The sequence below is a fragment of the Diorhabda sublineata genome, chromosome 10 (assembly GCF_026230105.1).
Source record: "Diorhabda sublineata isolate icDioSubl1.1 chromosome 10, icDioSubl1.1, whole genome shotgun sequence".
NCBI lineage: Eukaryota > Metazoa > Arthropoda > Insecta > Coleoptera > Chrysomelidae > Diorhabda > Diorhabda sublineata.
In genome coordinates, this window is record NC_079483.1 from 14,569,691 (window position 1) to 14,588,741 (window position 19,051).

At 32.2% G+C, this 19,051-nt stretch overlaps 1 protein-coding gene across 3 annotated transcripts in view; it reads left to right on the plus strand.

The window, feature by feature from the left end:
• The window catches only part of LOC130449318 (cell adhesion molecule Dscam2), a 241,842-nt gene that overhangs the window by 97,303 nt on the left and 125,488 nt on the right, over nucleotides 1–19,051 (plus strand). For all 3 annotated transcript variants that reach the window (XM_056787055.1, XM_056787058.1, XM_056787056.1), the window contains exons 4-5: nucleotides 8,382–8,528; nucleotides 12,351–12,468. In XM_056787055.1, coding sequence (XP_056643033.1) covers nucleotides 8,382–8,528; nucleotides 12,351–12,468 — 265 coding nt within the window. The remainder of the gene's footprint in view (nucleotides 1–8,381; nucleotides 8,529–12,350; nucleotides 12,469–19,051) is intronic.

Genomic DNA, 19,051 nt, shown 5'->3' on the forward strand with positions numbered 1-19,051 from the left:
TCCACACCCAGTTTCACGGCAAGTTCAATTACGAGTGCAGACCCAAGTTAAGATACAAAATTTGGCAATATGTGATCAGCGATGAACATAAATATTGTGAGCTACGCGAATTCGTTTTCATCGAATTCTCTTGCCCACTTCCATAGACTACAAAAATGTGAATCTTACGTTTTCTGATAAACATTTGTTGGTCTTATTGAACCTGTGGACTCAAATATGTATCATATTGTGAACATTAGGACAATTATGACATATGATGTGTATAATCATAGACCCGTGTGTACCGTTGGTGTTTTTGTTTTCACACGATTTTCTTGGACGTCCTCTTTTGCTCTTTTCCATTTCTCTAGTTTGCCAAATTCTTTTGACTGCTCTATTGTTCTAAATTCTACAAAGGTGAACATACCAGTTGTAGTTTTCCAATTGTTTTAATCGCAGTTTCTTATCTTTCGTCTCTTATTCGATCTTTTCTGGTAATAACTTTGACTCTGCGTAAGTATTTCAATTTAGTTGCTTGAACTTTGCTTTTCAGTGAGTTTGTAAGTACCCAGCTATCGCTACTATGTAACAGACTAAATATATAGAAACCCGAGTGATACATATAGCTTCGATAAATTAAGCTCTATTATCAGTCAAAATTTTCCTTTCGGTATATCTGAAACAACTGATCTTTGAAACATCAGTCAATACAAAATATTCCAATTTCATTCGCTTTATCAGATTTCATGTTCAAGCATTTCGCCCGCATTGAAAAATACTCAACTATCAAATCTCTGTCACATTTTTCATTTTATCGAACACTTACATCTCGCGAAATATACGAAGGATTCAAATGTATTCAAACACTCCATGCCAATATTCATTTTAACTAAAGTTTGGAATATAGGCTTCTAAGTGTAGTTACTCTATAAATGGAATTTATCAAATAAATTTATAAAGGAGCAAGAGAAATTCAATATCAAAATATAAAGTGCTTGTTCTGATTCAACTCAATCTCAATATTCTAATACTTACAAAAATGAACAAAAATTTTTGATGCTATTGCTGTCAACTATTTAGTACAATAGTTACTGTGGAATTATGAATTTATTTCATCATTATATCAACTTCATTCATTGCTATGGTATAAACTACAGAGGTTTTCGTCATTAATAGAAGTTTAGTCATCAAGTTCAAATATACCTTGGAGAAGGTCGTATTGTTGTTTTGCTTAATGAAAACGCACAAGTATGTGTTGATAATGGCTTCGTAGTATTTGAATCATATAAAACTAGAATGTACCATGAAGGATTTGTGTTCGAAAAATGATTTGAACCTTTTGAGGAAACTCGATCCAATTTTGGTTATAGTCACGTACAACGAACCTTATCATAGTCGCCTTCATAAAAAATGATCAACAAGTGTTTAGACAAAAGATAGCATCTAAAGTGGTTTTTTGACGATTGTTTGACTTTGTTCTTTGACGATGATCGAATCTATCAACGGTCTTCTTTTGAACCCTGGAATATTAAATCTTCGTCTGTTCGACTACCTGTTCCGAACAATTGGTATAATATAAGTATATATAATATAAAATTAGAACAATATGATATAACCTTTGTGGGTAAGGTAATAAAATTCAGGCTAAAAGAGAGGTGATACAGTGACAACATCCTGGAGTGTCTGAAACTATTTTTTATCGATTCATTTATGGAAGTAATTCTTCGTTTCACCAATATAGAGATATCAAATCAGCAGAATTAAATTCATATATCATATACCGCCATATTTTTTATAAAAATAAACGAAAAGGAAAGCCATTGACAAGGATTTATTGCATGTGTGAATTGTCGGACAAAGTGACTGATGCTTGGTTGAGAAAAAGAAGGGATCTACCTGGACAACACCGAAGTGTCAAGCATAGGATTGACGCAGCAATTGGACCTACAACTTCAGTTCCTCGGCTAGCACCTGCAGCAGAAGCACAAGAGAAAAAACGATGCATATGCATATGAGACTACAAACTCCGAAGAATTACCAAAACCTCTTGTAGGAGTTGTTCCTTAGCAATATGTGTGTGTAAAGTGTAAAAATTGTTTCAAAGAAATGTAGTAAATGTAAATTGAAAAAGATATTGACTTTTATATAATTTTTGGGTTTTCTAAGCCATTTTTATTTGAATTTTTTATGTAACAGTCTGTGTAAGCATTTATTTACATATCTACTTTTGTAATATTCGGCACAAAATGTTCATGTTTTAATATCCCATCAATAAAAATGTTAAATGGATAATTATTTGCTCTTCTTGTTTCCGTTACAACTCTCTTAATTGATTTTTAGGTACTGTTAGTCACAATGACGAAGATTTAGTGATAAGGTACCTAAATTGAAGTTTAGTAGTCCAGGGTTAACAGAGAACTGTCAAAATTTCTCATCAACTATGGTAAACAACTTCATTTTCATCAAAACGCGAATGAAAACTTACGAATTTAAAAAAAAAATTTTATTGATGTTCACATAAATGTATGTGATGAGGAACTTGAAGTGAAAAATACGGGAGTGAGTAGATGACGTGAAAATAATACTGTGACATGAGAAAAACACCTCGTATATAAGTTATAGGCCTCTAAAGCTGCAGAATCAGAATTCATATTTTAGTATATTTTCTAAATTAAACCTTCGAACAATATGAATTTCTAATGAATGATTACGTCCATGTTATATATTTGACAGAATAAATAATTCTACTCTTCCATCTGATGGACAGGGGCGGCACATGCCCAATAGTTAACAATCCGTAACTTTTACAAGGACAACCTTTACAATAGAAACATAGCAAAATAGTATATTGTATAACATGTGGGAAAAGTCTTTCCCATTTTCCTCACTAATATGGAAGTTTGTAGCACGTGCCTGAAAGGGGAGTGCCGTAAACACACGAGTTGTAGTTGATTGTGAAATTTTTACAATTTTGTATAGTTGAACCCGAAACGTCATCTCTTTTAATTAAATTTTCTGATATGTTAATTTTAGATGTTGATGGTTGATCTGTTGGAGTGGTTTTTTAATTGAGTTGACGATTTTATTAGCATCGTTTATTTTATTTTTAATAGACTCTTCGACGTATCCTTCTACTACAGTACTGGATTGCCATCCTCCATGGCGCTTTAAGCTTAATATGTCCCCTCCTGCATTTACTAAAATTGTTGTCGAAGAACGTCTGAAGCAGTAACCTGTGTATAGATAGGAGTTTTCTAATTTTAAAAACATTTCAAATTTTTACTCATACTACCGAATTTGTTAATGACAACTACCTGTCTAGTACATTTTCCGTGTTGGTAATTTGAAAATTGAAAGTTTTTCTGGCAAATCAATCGGTTGAAGAGCAGCATATTTTTTATATATCTCATAAAATTCTCCCGTTACAGTTAACGTTCTTGGCTTTTTTGTTTTCGTTTTATCTAATTTCACAAGTAAAGCTGAATTTAAATCTACTAAATTATCGATTCTTAACTTCCCCACTCTCTCTACGACATGCCCCTGCCAAGCTAATAGAATTTTTAATGATTATTTAATTCTTTTTATCTACTGAAAAAACCCACTAATTAGAAAAATCTATATTAATTCAAGGAAAAAATAGAATGAAATTCTAAAAATAGTTCCTTCTAAATAGATTCACCTTCATTAATGAATATTCCTCGTCTGGAGCTTCGTTTAAAAATATCTCTGTGATTTTTTCGGAACGTGATTGTCGGACTTTCTTTCCAAACATAAAAGTAATTTCTGATACTTGTATATATCAATGTTATTTCCTATACTAATAGTACTTCGCGACATTGAATATTGTAATCAACGTGTATACGCCTTTAAAGTTTTCTCTTCAAAATAAACAAAAGTACAGTTTCCGGAAAAGATTTTATTTTTGTATTTCTTCTCCATTCCATACATTTCTCGTATGCTAATTCATATATTTTTTTAAAATTCTAAATTTACTTTTGCTGCTTTTTTCGATATATCTGACTGAGTATTATCAAAATCGTCACTACTGTCAGTATCCATATTATTTATCATAAATTGGTATGATTATGTCCTACTAAAATAGTATTTAATGGAAGTGCCATGAGAAAAGATATTTCTCACAGTGTGAGCAATATGTGGTTTTGAAATTAAGTTAGCTATAAGAAATACGTCACTTTTCATAGCAGTTGTAGAAAAATTAATTTTTCAATCGATTTTTTATTAAAAAAGTACTCTTTGTTTGACTCGATATGTTTAGAAGATATGTATGTTTTTAGATCATTATATATGCCAAAGAAATCATTCGCCATAAAGATAAATTCCAAAGAAAATTATCATAAATTGTAATTATTTATTGATAATACTGCAGAAGGTATTAAAACACAATCAAACATTTCTAATCGAACTGCATAATATCGAACAACGTGTTACTTACATAAGGAAAAATTGTAGAATTGTGTAGAATAAGTTATTTAGCCTACAACTTATCAAATAAAAACAAACAAAACTATAAAAAATGTTCTAGACACTTCCGGAGTCTACAAAGGATATTCCTTTGAACTTGGAAGAGCACTTCAAGATTCTCCCTCATAACGTCACAATGGAAGTTTATCCTATCGGTCATTTCATTCCTTGTGTTTAAGTTTTGATTTCGCAAATTTAAACGCCTATAACTCAGAAATGAGCATTATTTTCACGTCATCTACTCACTCCCGAATTGTTTGCATTAAGTCCCTGAACTTCTTGTATATTCTTGGAATGAAGTGAGCTATGAGAAATATGTCAATTCCTAAAGTAGATGTAGAGACAATACTTTGGATGAATATGTGATTTTTTTTCTTACGAGTACTTCATTTTTCAACGAATATATCTGTCTTCTCCTTCCAATGAATAAATATATTTTCTTTTATAATGACGTCCTCTTGAAACATCTTTAGATTAATATAATATTAGAGTATCTCTTGGCAGCGATCTCATTACCGAGAATTTCGGTATTCGTTAAAACACTCGTCTCCAGAGAAATGTAAGCCGCTTGAGGCTCCAGTTTTAGAATTAATGAATGTGAATATTATCAATAGAATATTCTTTGTCAAGCTCTGTTTACAAAATTGTCTCCAGTTGTACACAAGTCTTCACAGATGAATTCAGTTTAACGTGTTTGTTCGAAAAAAGAAAAACCTTAGGGAATTTATTCAATGAGAAGTTATCGAAAAAGTGAGCAGCAATGATTGCTCTTGTTAAATAATTTCTCGGAATTTTTAGCCGTAATGCTATATGCTTGAAATGGCAAAATTTTATCTTATCAACAACAACAACAAGAGGAATGAAGGATATGCTGAAAATACGGATAAAAACAGTAGTTATTCGCAGTTTATGGCCTTTTCATAATGTTGGAACAAAAATATGTCAAGTACCAAAACGTTTAATATGTATAATGTACAGTTAAATCCCAGTACTCAAATCTATGATTAACAGAAAGTGCAAAATAGCATGTGAGTTAAATAACTTACATAATTCACAAAGTGGTTTCAATAATCTGACTACTGTATTCGTTGGATGTCAAAACTATTAAGAACACACTATGCGTGTGTATGTTCTCTTAAATAGTAGTCGTATTGTATAAAAAAGCTATAATTAATTACATTAATAGTCGCTAGAGTCACATCGATACAAAAAGAAGGGTAAGTAATTTGGAACGTTAATGGAACTTCAAGTGTCTAAGGGACATATGGAATCGCTTAAGTAAGATGTTGGTTAGGGTAGGGGATAGTCAATTTACAATAAATCTTGACTAAAACAATAATAAGGTGGATTTTTTGATTCTTCAAAGTTACATTAATATAAGACAGAAATTAGGTTATCCGAGACGAATTATTATTGGAGCATAAAATAAGACACGTATTGTATAATAATATATGGTCAACAGATCTTAAAGGTAAAATAGATGAAAACTCGTCAAACAGTTTATTTTATTCCGCTTCATTAGACATGACTCAAAAAATAAAATGTCAAATTTCTTAGTTATAGCGTCATCAATATTTTTTGAATAGAAAGATAAGTTTTGCACATTATTTGATAATATAGGAGAACTAACCAAAATTTTATTTCAAAGAGTCTCTGTACTATCAACTTTCCGTAGGGAATGGAAACTCCCAAACAACCGACACCTCCCCAACATCATTCTCTGGAGAATCAACAAATCCCGTCTTAATCCATTTCAAATACTGAGAGAAATTTTTTAGGGTGTTAGCTATCGTTTGAGTTTGCGAAAAGGAAAAAAAGATTTGTTCAAAGAGTACATGGGGAGATATATTTGTATTACAATTTCCGTTTTAAATTGAATTTCTTCTGAATCGTTATGATCATTAGTAAATTGAATAAATACGTTGTAGTAGGTTGTAACTATTTGCTTAAAACTTTTTTGATGCTATGATGGTGATATTCTTCGTGATCAATAACTTTATATATGTTAAAAATAGAATAACATGTCGTCCTTTGAAATAAATAAATAAACAATTAATTCAATCGACATCAAATTTTGAAATGATCTCGTAACTAATCTTGATCTTAAAATTTTGAGATAAGGCAAAATAACAATGATCGCAAAAAAAACTTTCATTATAAATGAATAAAAACGACTGTGATATGATAAACAATTCTGAACCAAATGCCGGAATGAACTAATCCATTGAAAAATAATCCCAAACTCCAAACTACAAATTCCGATTCATAATCCCCAACTTCAAGTGAAGCTACTTTTGTTTTTTTCAAAACAATGGATCCAAAACCATTACGTGTGTTAATTCATCATTGCGAAAAAAATCATTTGTTATTTGTTTGCTGAATTTAAACGTGGTCGTACAGACACCGAGGATGGTGAACGTTCTGGTCGTCCAATTGAAGTGATTACTCCAGAAACCATCAAGAAAGTCCTCCAATTGGCTATATCTAATTATAAACATGGATCCATCACTTCACTCCGGAATCAAAACGATCATCATCTAAGTGGACTGAACAGTCAGCAGGAGAGATTATGGGCTCCAGTATTTAAGGATCCGCATGGAATATTGTTCATCGACTATCTATATAAGAATCAGTAACGAATACTACATAGAAGGGTTGGATCGTTTGATTACAAAAATCAAGGAACAACCCCTGTTTCACGAAGACAATGCACCGATTCACTAGTTGATGGCAACGATGGTTAAATTGAACGAATTATACTTCGAATTGCTTCTTCATCCACCTTATAGTCTGGATCTGGCTCCTAGTGACTTCTGGCTGATAACCAAAACACTCATTCAGTTCAAATGAAACCTATTTTGTGGCAAAAGATAAATCCTTCTACAAAAACACCATCGAGAATTTAGAGAAGCGTTGGAATGATTGTATAGGAGATCACATTGATGAATAAAATCGACTTTTGGCAAAAAAATGTGTTCTTCTCAGTTAGTCACTGATAAATGTTTGATAAATGTGATTATTTTAATTTTTCCACACGAATTTTTGAACTCTGCGAACATAAGATTTCCCGTTCTGCTCCTTATTTTGAAAATCATTGTTTCTCTGTTGTGGTAGAGGCAATTCCTCGTATATTTTATCAACACAGATTGGACTTTAACTTATTAACAGCGTTTGTAAAACTTATTCGAATTGTTGAGCAAAGATTCAATAAGAAATCTGTGGAAACTAATTCATGAAACCACATTCAAAGAGAATATCGAAGAAGACATCGCATTGTTGAAAATTGAAAATTCTGCAGGATTCTATCACACTCGTATGTCTCAAATAACTAGGATGTATTCGAGTTGAATAATTTTGATGTTAAGATGTCAGCCGCTTTTAAATTGTGAATATTAAAGTAGGGTACAAGATAAGTATATTTTAGAAAGAAATGCGCAGATATTTGAAAAATTATTATGACATAAACGTACGATTAACTTCATTTCATATTCTATAAACTGATCTGCAATAAGAGAGTGATCAGTATAATAGTTAAGTCGGTGCGATTATTTATTCCAGTGAAAAGGATTTCACATAGATAATAGAAGTTAACACTTTCCATATCAAAATTTACACATCTCTACTTATCGCACTGACATTGATATATTTGTATAGTTCCTTCATACAGTATACATTAATAAGTTGATGTATGTTACGATTTAACACGAGGTAGTTCATTTATTTTATAATACATATCCATTTGTTACATTTACAAAACAAGTGAAATTATCCTCGTTAATTCAATTAAACTCACATATTTATCAACAAACGTGAGAACAAATCCATTGCGACGTATAAAACTTTCAATATTTCATTATATACCGTCACCCTTCTAGATCTTATCGGTTCATTAAACAACTTAATGTGTTTGGCATTTCCAGACGGCAAGTTTCACCAACTCCCCTCGGGAGAATTACTCATCCACAACTTGGAGTTCAGCGACCAGTTTCCCACCTACCGTTGCAGGACAATGCATCGTCTTAGTCGACAGGTCGTGGTCAGTAGTCCAGCTAACGTGAGGATTACAGGTAAGGAATATGAGGATTAAACATAAATATTATAAGGATTAAGGTATTATTATAGTTTTAATATTTGTTCTCCACTAAAATTCTCATTTGATAAATGATACAAAACTTGGGCGCTCTCTTTCAATCATTAATTGGATATATTACGAGGTTGATTGAAAGAGTTGATTTATATATCTTCGGATGTTTTCTCTAAAGAACAGCCGTTGAACTCATTATCTACAGTGTGGGCAATAGACAACAGTCTACCCCGATATTTGGTAATATCCCTTAGATTTTAACGATACAGGTCATGTCGCCAGTCCCTTGTTTTTAAATAGGTGGTATAACATGTGTGGCATTTCATTAAGAAGGAATTAGGATCGAGATATATCTTCTTTTACGATATTTACATTGACTACAATTATTTAAAGTTAATAATAACAGTTAATTGAAACAAATATTACAGGATTTTTCGATTGCATCAATTATATGGTGTAAACAGTGTATTCAGTAAGGCGTACATACACAATTTCTTCGAAATATCCCTGCCAGGCAGTCTGCGATAAACAGTGGCGTCACTTGGTGAGATTCATTTAATTCATAAAATTCTTTAAATAAATAGAAATTAGGAAATCGCACAGTGTAGTCAAAATAAAGACAGGTATGAATTTAATAATAAAGATTCAGATGTACAAACATAGTAAGTTATTTTAAATATATCCGAATGTTTAAGAAAGGAAAAGATTCAACAAGCAAGTTTTGTCAGCATGTGGTTTTAAACACAAAAAATTGAATAGACGAATGGAAAAAAACGTATCGTCAAGGATAGTTCGATGACGACAAGATTATTTGTCTTAGATAAAAGATTACCAAAATTCTAATAGACGAATGAAGTAAAAAATGGCTCAGTTCAGGCCTGGTACCCTGTTTAAGCCAAACTCCTTTACAGGCAGGTACATTGTACTCGTACCATTTTACGTTTTATAATTTAATAATCAGTTGTATAGCCAGTTCACAAGGTATAAAAATTATTTTTTCTTAAGTTTCAAGTGGGACTACAATTAAGTGCATCTGGTTAATTTATTGCCTTAGACTGTCTATTAACGAATACTTTCAAGCATAAGATATAAATATTTTTAAAAGTATTTATGAAAATAATAAATTTATAAAATAGGGTATCTACGCCTATGATAGATCAAACAAAAATTGTCAGCAATGTTTTTATAATCTGCAATTGACATTAGAAGAACTATAGGTATATCAGGTCTCTTTAATGGAAAATACGGTTAAAAATCTCACTACTGATCTCGTATTTCTACTATTTTAACAAAAACTCTAAATAAAATTACATGATTCTTTGATATTAGTTCATTGTATTATTTCCAACTAAATAATTGAATCCCCTTAATATGTGAGAGATGTTTGTGGTGAAAACTCTGTGACCAAAATTTGGTTGATAAAAAAATATCTTACTTAGAGTTATTTGATTGAAATCGTCCTTTCTTGGTTTAGATTTTGCACTATTACATCATATTTTTCTACAAAATGAGTAAAAATAAACAAGATATTGCATAACTCCTACAAACAACTTCCAACTGTAGACAAGAATTTCAAAATAGAATGAACAGATGATATATATTTATTGATTTCAATACAATGAACATAATATCAGTGCAATGAAAACTCTTTCGATTCTAATAACCACAATAGTATTGCCCTTCATTTTTCTGCAACCAATTTTTCTCTCCAATACATGGATGAATTCCTATAAGTATCTCCCATTGATATAAAGGCCTGTGACACTTGAATAGAACCGTACTCATACAATTCTTTATCATAAATTAGTTGTTTTCTAAAGTTTTTAACAAACACTGGAACCACAATGAAAAGACAACATAAAAGCCTACATAATGATGAAAAGCAAACATTCAGTGTTCGGAATAAAATACCATATTATGCCTGAATCGTGAACGAGTTGCAGTGTTTGGTTTGTATTTAAATTGAACAAGTTTATAAATTGTGTACATACACACAAGAATCCCATTATAAAAGCTATTTTCAAGTTAATGTGTTGAAATGGTGCTTTTAAAAATCCTGTTCTTGTAAACAGAAGTGGGCGTATCTCTACAAAATAAATATTTCTCTGCGCTCGTACCCTACTAAAAATTTTTATAGGTGAAAATAACCGAATTTTAGAAACAAGAAAAAATTCTGGCACAAACTATAGTTGAACAAATTTTCACAAAGTTTGTAAATACATTTTTTTCAGATGTTGGATAATGTTACAGAAAAGGTGAAATTATACACATATTTCACGATTTTGCCGCAACTACTGGTAACATTGTACTGAAATTTTATACGAATATGCTTTGGAACCTGATACTTCCAATGAATTTGTTTTTATGTCTGACTCTCATAGAGGGCGCTAGTTACATGCAGGACAATTCCTTTTACAGGACCACAACTTATCATAGGTTTCTCAAAAATCCATCAAGTCATGGTACTGAAAAACCGAGAAAACGAGAAGAAATCAGAAACATGGAATAAGAATAGGAAAAATTTTTTTCCTATTCCATTAACTGGTCTGAAGAGGCCCTTTCATTGAATAAAGTCGAGCTAAGGAGAGTAACTTGTACACTTACTGAACACTGCCCAGTAAACTACCATCTGGAAAACATCGGTGGAATCAAAGGAAACCGCCGAATACCTCATTTGTGAGAGTGAGGCTACCTATAGAGAAAAGCCACGGTGCTCACATTCAAGTTTTTTAAATATAGAAGAGGTAAATACTTCTTTAGCATTAGGTTATCTAACATAATCTAGTGAAGGAATCTAGATACTTGGGAAATAAAAAAAGAGATCAACACTTCCCTCACCTGGTTGGTGACTACAAACAGAAGTAATATATTGGTTGCAAACAGCAACACACAAAAAAGCAATACAGAGGACAACAGTGCTGAAAATAAGTGGAGCCATACGTCCACAAGAAGTACAAAGCCAGCAGCTTATAAAATTGTTCATAGAAGCTCAACCAGCCTAAAAAGACCGTTGGCGACAAAAAATTTATGAACATACTATTCCTTAAGAAATTAGTGGAATAGAAAGAAAGAGAAGGGGGGATCTTTTAGCTCAGAACACCGACTATATTTATGATCACCAAAACGTACTTGAAGATGAAAATAAACATTCCTACAAGTGGTGGTAATGCAATCTCAATTTTCGCAGATGACTGATGCTGAATCAAACAATACGACAATCAACTCAGACAGCCCGACAACCTTATAATAAGGTACGCAAAATATTCGTCTCAGAAGACCATTGTACATTGTAATGCTAGCAGAAAACAGAGAAGAAAACTCTTTTCAGGCACACTGTCTTGACAAAAAAACTACGTCAAAAGCTGGGCAGCAACACAATAGATTGCCTCGAAAAAATTGCATAATTCAAAATATATAAAGTGAAAAGCAATTTTCTGGATTGGATATGCTTAGAAAAAACGAAAAAGATTTGTGTCTGGTCATCTAGTTAACTAAGTTCACAATTGATGAAAATTAAAGAATAGCACAATGGGCGTTGGGCTCCAAATGAACCGCGACCAATTTAGATCGAAATTGCCCGAACTAACTAAGCTAACCATCGCACAATTATGTATAATCTTAACGAATATCAATTCGAGCATAGACAACATATATTGTCTATACTTTAACTATTATAACTGAAAAGTTTTATTCCTTCGGGATAAACTTGTTAAAAAATTAGGAGTAGTGATATTTGTTTCCGTGAGTTTAGTAGTAATACACCGTTTTAAAGAGTTGCTTATTTATAACCGACTTTCTGTTACAGAGCACAGAGGCATTGTTCCTCCGGTGATTGTGGAAAATTCAGGCACAGTCACCGTAGCTCAAGATGAAGGGGCGGCATTAATATGTATTGCACAAGGATGTCCGGCACCAGAGTACAGGTAAATTATTTCAACGCTTTTCCTTTTTCTAAACGACAGAATTCTTTCGTCCTTTTTAGTCGATTCGATTTTATTCGGGTAGAAGCAGATAAAAAGTATCTGGGTTTTACGTTGACAGAAAAATTAGTTTTTCTTTAAGGTAGGACTTTGAGGAAAATTAATTTTTAAATGATAAATTCACAGAAAAGGATAGCAATTACTTGATTTTTCTCAGAAATATGAATTTCAAATCTCCCAGTTTATTCTGGTTGATATCTGTCATCTCTAATGCCACTGTTTCATAAAAATTAGCTTTTATAAAACAATTTTTATCTAGATAATATTGGTAAAAGACTCATAATATTTTGAACATTTTAACCCTTCTCATCAACATGTACGAGTATAAATGCCACTTAAAAATCATTATTACTGCCTAAATAGAAAAATGAAAAATGGCATAAGCCCGATTTTAACATGGGAGCCTCGTACTCTAGCCACTACATTACGAAGACCTTAATAATACCTTTTTTCACGCACTACTGCTTAAAGTATTTTTCTTCACGCATTAGTGTGTGAAGCAGAGTTTTTCCCATTCGAAAGTGTGTCAATAGTAGGTACTTTACGCACGGTAGTAGAAAAAATAATTTTCTTCTAAATCTGAAAACAATTGCAGGCAGGTATAGGAACGACTATGTACATTATTTATGATTTATGTCTAGTATTTCGTGAAGAATCGGAAAAATAAATAATATATAATGGGATTTCAGTTAAAATACGACAGTTGGTATTGGGCACAGTCACATGACACACCCTGTATAATTTTTTGTTGGAAAACGCTCTCATATATTTATCAACACATTTAGTCGACTTAATTCACGTTGACGAGTTAATGACTAAGCATTTTTTAATGGCTATATTGATAGATAGAAATATGCCTTGCTGTGTATTTACGATATACCCAAAAAGTCTGGAGTTAAGGATAATGATTATGAGGAAAAGCGAAACTAAATCTCTATGTACGAAATGTTTTTGAAGTCTTAATTAAAAATCCAGACCAGATATGCATCAAAGTAGGTGAATAAAAAGATTTAATTAGATGCTGAAAAAACGAGGGATTAGTGCCGAGTAGACATCCCGGTTGGTGGCAATACAAAAGAAATGCGACAGTGGAACAGTCATTTATTTAGTTTAGTATTTCACTGAAAATAATAAAGGGGAAATGTGAGTAACGCTCGTTAGAAATTCATCTCTAATTTTATGAACACTTCTATTCATCAATGTCTGTTTCATACGTTGTAAAAAATAGCTAATGGAGATAACCATCGCTTTGATTTTGGACGTTGGATATCTACAATCTTAGTTGAGTTATTAATGAATATTATTAAGGAATTCATTAATGGACGAACAAATAAAATCTCTGTTGTAAATATCTTATAACGAATAATATCAGAGGTTTTTACTTTATTTCCACGCGATTTGTACCCGGCGCGTTCACCAAATTTTCTAATATATCGAAACAATCAAACAGGATCAGCTTCACGGTCCACGCGATGGGCAAGTTTCGAACATTATTTCATTCACTTGGCTTCTTTATTTATTTATGAGTACAGCCTCAATCTTTTGACACAAATTTGAATTTTCAGGAGCAACTTCTTCCTTTTCAAATTCGAAATTGGCGTACCAATCATTCTTCTTTGAAACATAAATCCACCACTCAGAAACCTTCGTGGGCTCATACACAACTTTGCTAAAGATAATTTCGTGATCAAACGCATAGTTCACGATTCTATAAAAAACATATAGAGAAATATTCATTTATATATATATATATATATATATATATATATATATATATATATATATATATATATATATATATATATCTCGGCTTTTAAAACTCCTGGTAACTTTCTGAACACCACTTCTAGTATCTCACAGGTTTTTCAAATTGAGTTTTCCTTTGTCGGACGTCAGAATGGCGAAAGAAAAGTCCTCTTTATTCCAATCCGTAACAACGGTTTTTCGAGTCGAATTCTTCTCTACATTACACTCCATAACTATATGAATACTCGAATGAAATTATAAAATTATATCTGGTCTTCTCCCTTTATAAGGATGGCTTAAAAAAACTTCTTCGAGCAACGCCACAATGCACAGATATAACTATATCTAAAACGACTTTTTCCTTCGACGACTCCTGCGGAAGAGAGCGTTTTGCCGACTCTTAAATAATTTTTCGTTGGAAAATTAACAACTTAACACCACTACCAACAATAACAATTTTTAATTGACCGATTAAATCACTCATATACAAGGTTATCTATAAATAGGATCCGAAATTTATCTAATGAAATTTGTCTTTAGTTCCCAGTTGGCTCTACAACGTAAACGAAGTTTAATATGATATGGCCAAACTCTATTATTCCAATACTTCCTCATCTTCAGTGGAAGAAAGTTCTCTATTAACCAGACAATACACATACCCTTCTTTCCACCAAACCTCAATGCAGATCTATGAAAATACTTTTGTGAAAGAGATCGGTCCAAAAATGAAACCGAAAATAACAGAGTCTATGATTTTAAACATTACTCAGAACTGCTATGATGGAATGAAAATACTTGAAGATTTTCAAATTCGTCAGAGTGAATCTACAGTCAGCTTAGGGAGAAGCAGCCGGTAAACCTAACCTAGACAATAGCCAATTTGATGACGAGATTTCGGGTGTATATCATTCAGATGTACACACTGTTTTGCAATAGAACATTTTAGAAATTGATGGATAATTTCGATTTTTTTCAATACATATATTTTCAACCGGCAAAGAAAGAAATTTCTTTTGAACAAAACAATGCACTTTCCTTTTTACCTTATTCCATTCTCAGCTAAATTTCTGGGCACATATGATCATCTCTCAAATCTTGGAAATAGCACAATACTACATAGTTATAATATGGGCGAGCTTATTATTCATTCATTTATGGAATAAAAGACTCAATAATTACATTAAAAATATTTTATTGTGTTATTCTCTAACAGCCATTAAGCATTCAGTTATTTGATACATCTACTCCTTTGAAGGTTTTCAATATCTTATCCTTATCGTGACAATGTTTCTAAAAGCTTTATGTAACTGATACTTCTGCAATTTTCAAATAAAAATTCTAAACTTCGAGTGGAAATACGATAAGACGTTATGAAGCCCTGTGTATTTTTATATAAAATAAGGATCCATTTCCATGAATATCAAGTATAACTACAAACAAATAAATGTTTTGTGAAGAGATTTTTTTTTCATAATAAAAAGGTCTATGAAGACTTACTATATTCAACATTATATATGATGAACGGTACATAACAAATTATAATGTGAATACTAATTAAAAAATGTAATAAACTCAACCATGTCCCTAAACAGAACTGAAATTTTTTGGTATCGAAACAAGAGCGGAAAGTCCAGTCGATAAAAATGAGAATGTTTTGACAATATTTGAGCAGGTTATATATTCGTGATGAAATTAGCAAAAAGAAATTCTGATTTGATCATAATCACGGCATATTGATAAGCGATTATACTCTTGGCGACGGGTTTTAATCACTTGGTGATTTTTCGGATCCTCAATAAGTCAGAAACGTCTAAAAATAGCAATAATCAAGACTAGAAATAAGGTTAACATAATTCCATCCATTAAAACTATGATAAGTCGTGAGTATTTTACTTCCTTTGTCTAGTCTCGATGATTTCTTATGCATACATGATCAGCAATGATCAAGTTGTTGAGGCCGAAACTCCACTAGCAATACTTCTTTTCTGTCCCAAAAAAGGCAACCCGAGTTTTGTCACCAGTAACGATTTGGTCTAAAAAATCTTCACCTTCATTGTGGTACCGTTCAAGGAAAGTCAATGTACTGCCTAAACGTTGGGTTTTGTGGAAATCCGTCAAAATTTTTGGAACCCAACGTGGTATTTCAAGTTCTCGGTCACATTGCGATACAAAACACTACGAGAATATTGAGGAAAGTAGTCGCACAATGATGAAATTGTAAGTCGTCTGTTTTCTCTCACCTTTTCATCCACTTTCTGCACCAAATCTTCATTAACGACCGAAGGACGCCCATTCCGTTCTTCATCATGCACATTTGTGCGGCCATCTTTAAATGCTCTCACCCATTTCCTTAACATTCCAATACTCATAATGTTTTGTCCGTAAACTTCACAGATTACACGATGAATATCTATAGGTTTTATGCCTTTAGCACTAAGAAATCTTATAACAGCCCGTACTTCACAATCGGCTGGACTCACGATTGTCGGGGGCATCTTAAACACTCAGTAAACAACGTACACAATGAAGAATCAGTCTGTAATCGCGTCAGTGCGTAGACAAGAGATGTAGGTAAACAGCGCGCATGTGCGGAACGCCGACCTTGTGGTTGCGGCGGCGGAATCGCAAAACGGTACTTACTTAAAAAATATGGCTCGTAAATACAGGTCGCGTTTTAAGAGTGGACCATTCAACTGTATGGTTTTAAAAGAACAAGTGTTACATCCATACAAATTGGTCAGTGTTCAAGAATTAGAACCTAGAGATTTTCAGGTGCTCATGGAATTTTGGGTGGGTATGGTTGGAGATTGCTTAATCGGGCATTACATTTCACCAAATAAATTAAATGGATCAATTTTTACGCGCCTTCTGGAAGAAATGTTGGATGAACTGTTATCTATTCATTTTGCTGCAGCGGCAAGAAATTACTTAAACAGTTTTAGAGAAAAAGATCACAAGATCACCTGACTTAAATCCTATCGATTCTTTTATATGGGACTGTATGAAGTCCTTAGTGTACGAAACAATCATCGAATCTGAACAAGACCTAATAGACAAAACGATGTAGTAAGTAAGCGGCCAACAGTTTGAACAATTGTAACTTTGTCAAGTTTGTTATTGTTGTAATACAGTGTTGTTTAATTTTTTTTTGTGCTAATATTATTTTCATTGCTACTTTTGTTATTTTTGTTTGAACAATTGATATTATGAATAATTTATATTTGTTTTGAACTACTTACGCAATCATTATTCGAAACTGAATGAAGAATTAATTAATTTGTAAATTACGTGCTTGCAGACTTTTGTTTCGAGGCAAATTTCTACACCGTTCATTTTAGCTCCATAAAAGATTATTAGTTTTTCAACTAAAAATAATCAAGCAAAAACAAAATTAAAAAAAGAATTTTGCTCCAGTGGCGTGAAAAATAGGGAGATAAAAGTGACAACTAACTCTGACAGCGCGCTACTGGTTAAATTTTTCCAAAATTTGCTTATGTCAAAATATTACTTTATTGAAAAGCATATTGATCACCAAATTTGAAATTTTAATTGAAGAATTATCCGCTCCATATGTGATATCATTCATTACCAAATCATCCTAATTAAGATTTGGTAATCTCCTCTTCATTTGCTTGCTTAAAGTATGGTAGTAACCCTACTTAACACGTGAAATTTCTTAATAAATCACTTCTTATCCATATATCATTTTTAGATCTTTTCAGTTTTTCTAAATTCTAGTAATTTCCTTTTCCACGTCCTTTTATAATGTTTTTTTTGCGCTTGGAAACGCCCTAAATAACTAACCCCATTATGTTTCTTCATATTTATAGATTTTGCGAAAAAAAGTGATATAAATGAAGTATTGTTATTTAGAACATTGGAAGTAATTCGGTAAAGTTGAGGATTTGTTTCCTTCATGTTAGATCTCAACCACATGGAGCAAGATAGCTATTTCCCATGTTTTTGGCTCACCCCTTATATAGATAAATATATTTTATCTCAACCTCATTAGTTTATTGAGAAACTGGAAGTAAAATCAGAGACAATTTAATAAAAGCTGTTGAAGTCAATTTTTTCAATCTCGCAGTTTCACAATATTTACATGAAAATTAATACAAGCTCCCTTCGGCTAGGGATTTGGGGAAAGTCATATAAACGTCACTATCACTCATCATTTCCGGGAGTAACTTCGTGGCATGTTGAGGTACGATGCGAGTTTTCTAATTAACTTTTTTTTCTCTTTTCATCCCACGTCATCATAATCCGACCTGAAATTTATTCCAACTTTAAATATTCAAATAAGTTTGTTTATTAGCTTACTTAAAAACGAGCAAAATGATTTAGTGAGGTTAATAGCCAGCCATCGCTCGTTATTAAAATTGAATTTTTTTGACGCACAAAAAATGGCTTTTATATAAAAGATTGAATCGTGATAATGATAAATCATTTATAAAGTGAAGAAGAAAATAATGTATCCCAATAAGACAGTTCCATTTCTGTTTGAATCTGTTTGAAGGAGGGGTTTGAAATCTATTATTATTGAAAAAAAAATGATTATATTTTGCGAATGTTCCTTTTAACTGAAAAGCTGAATATTGACAGAGAATAATTTCAATTTTTTCCATCTGGTAAAACAAAGAGTGTGCAACTCACTAGGAAAAATGGGAAGTTATACCCCAGAGGCTACTTCTGCAATGAAAATAAACATACTAAAACTTGAAATATCTGCCGCTTTTGCATAATATACATATTCAGATCTCGATGTAATTACGAGGGTTGC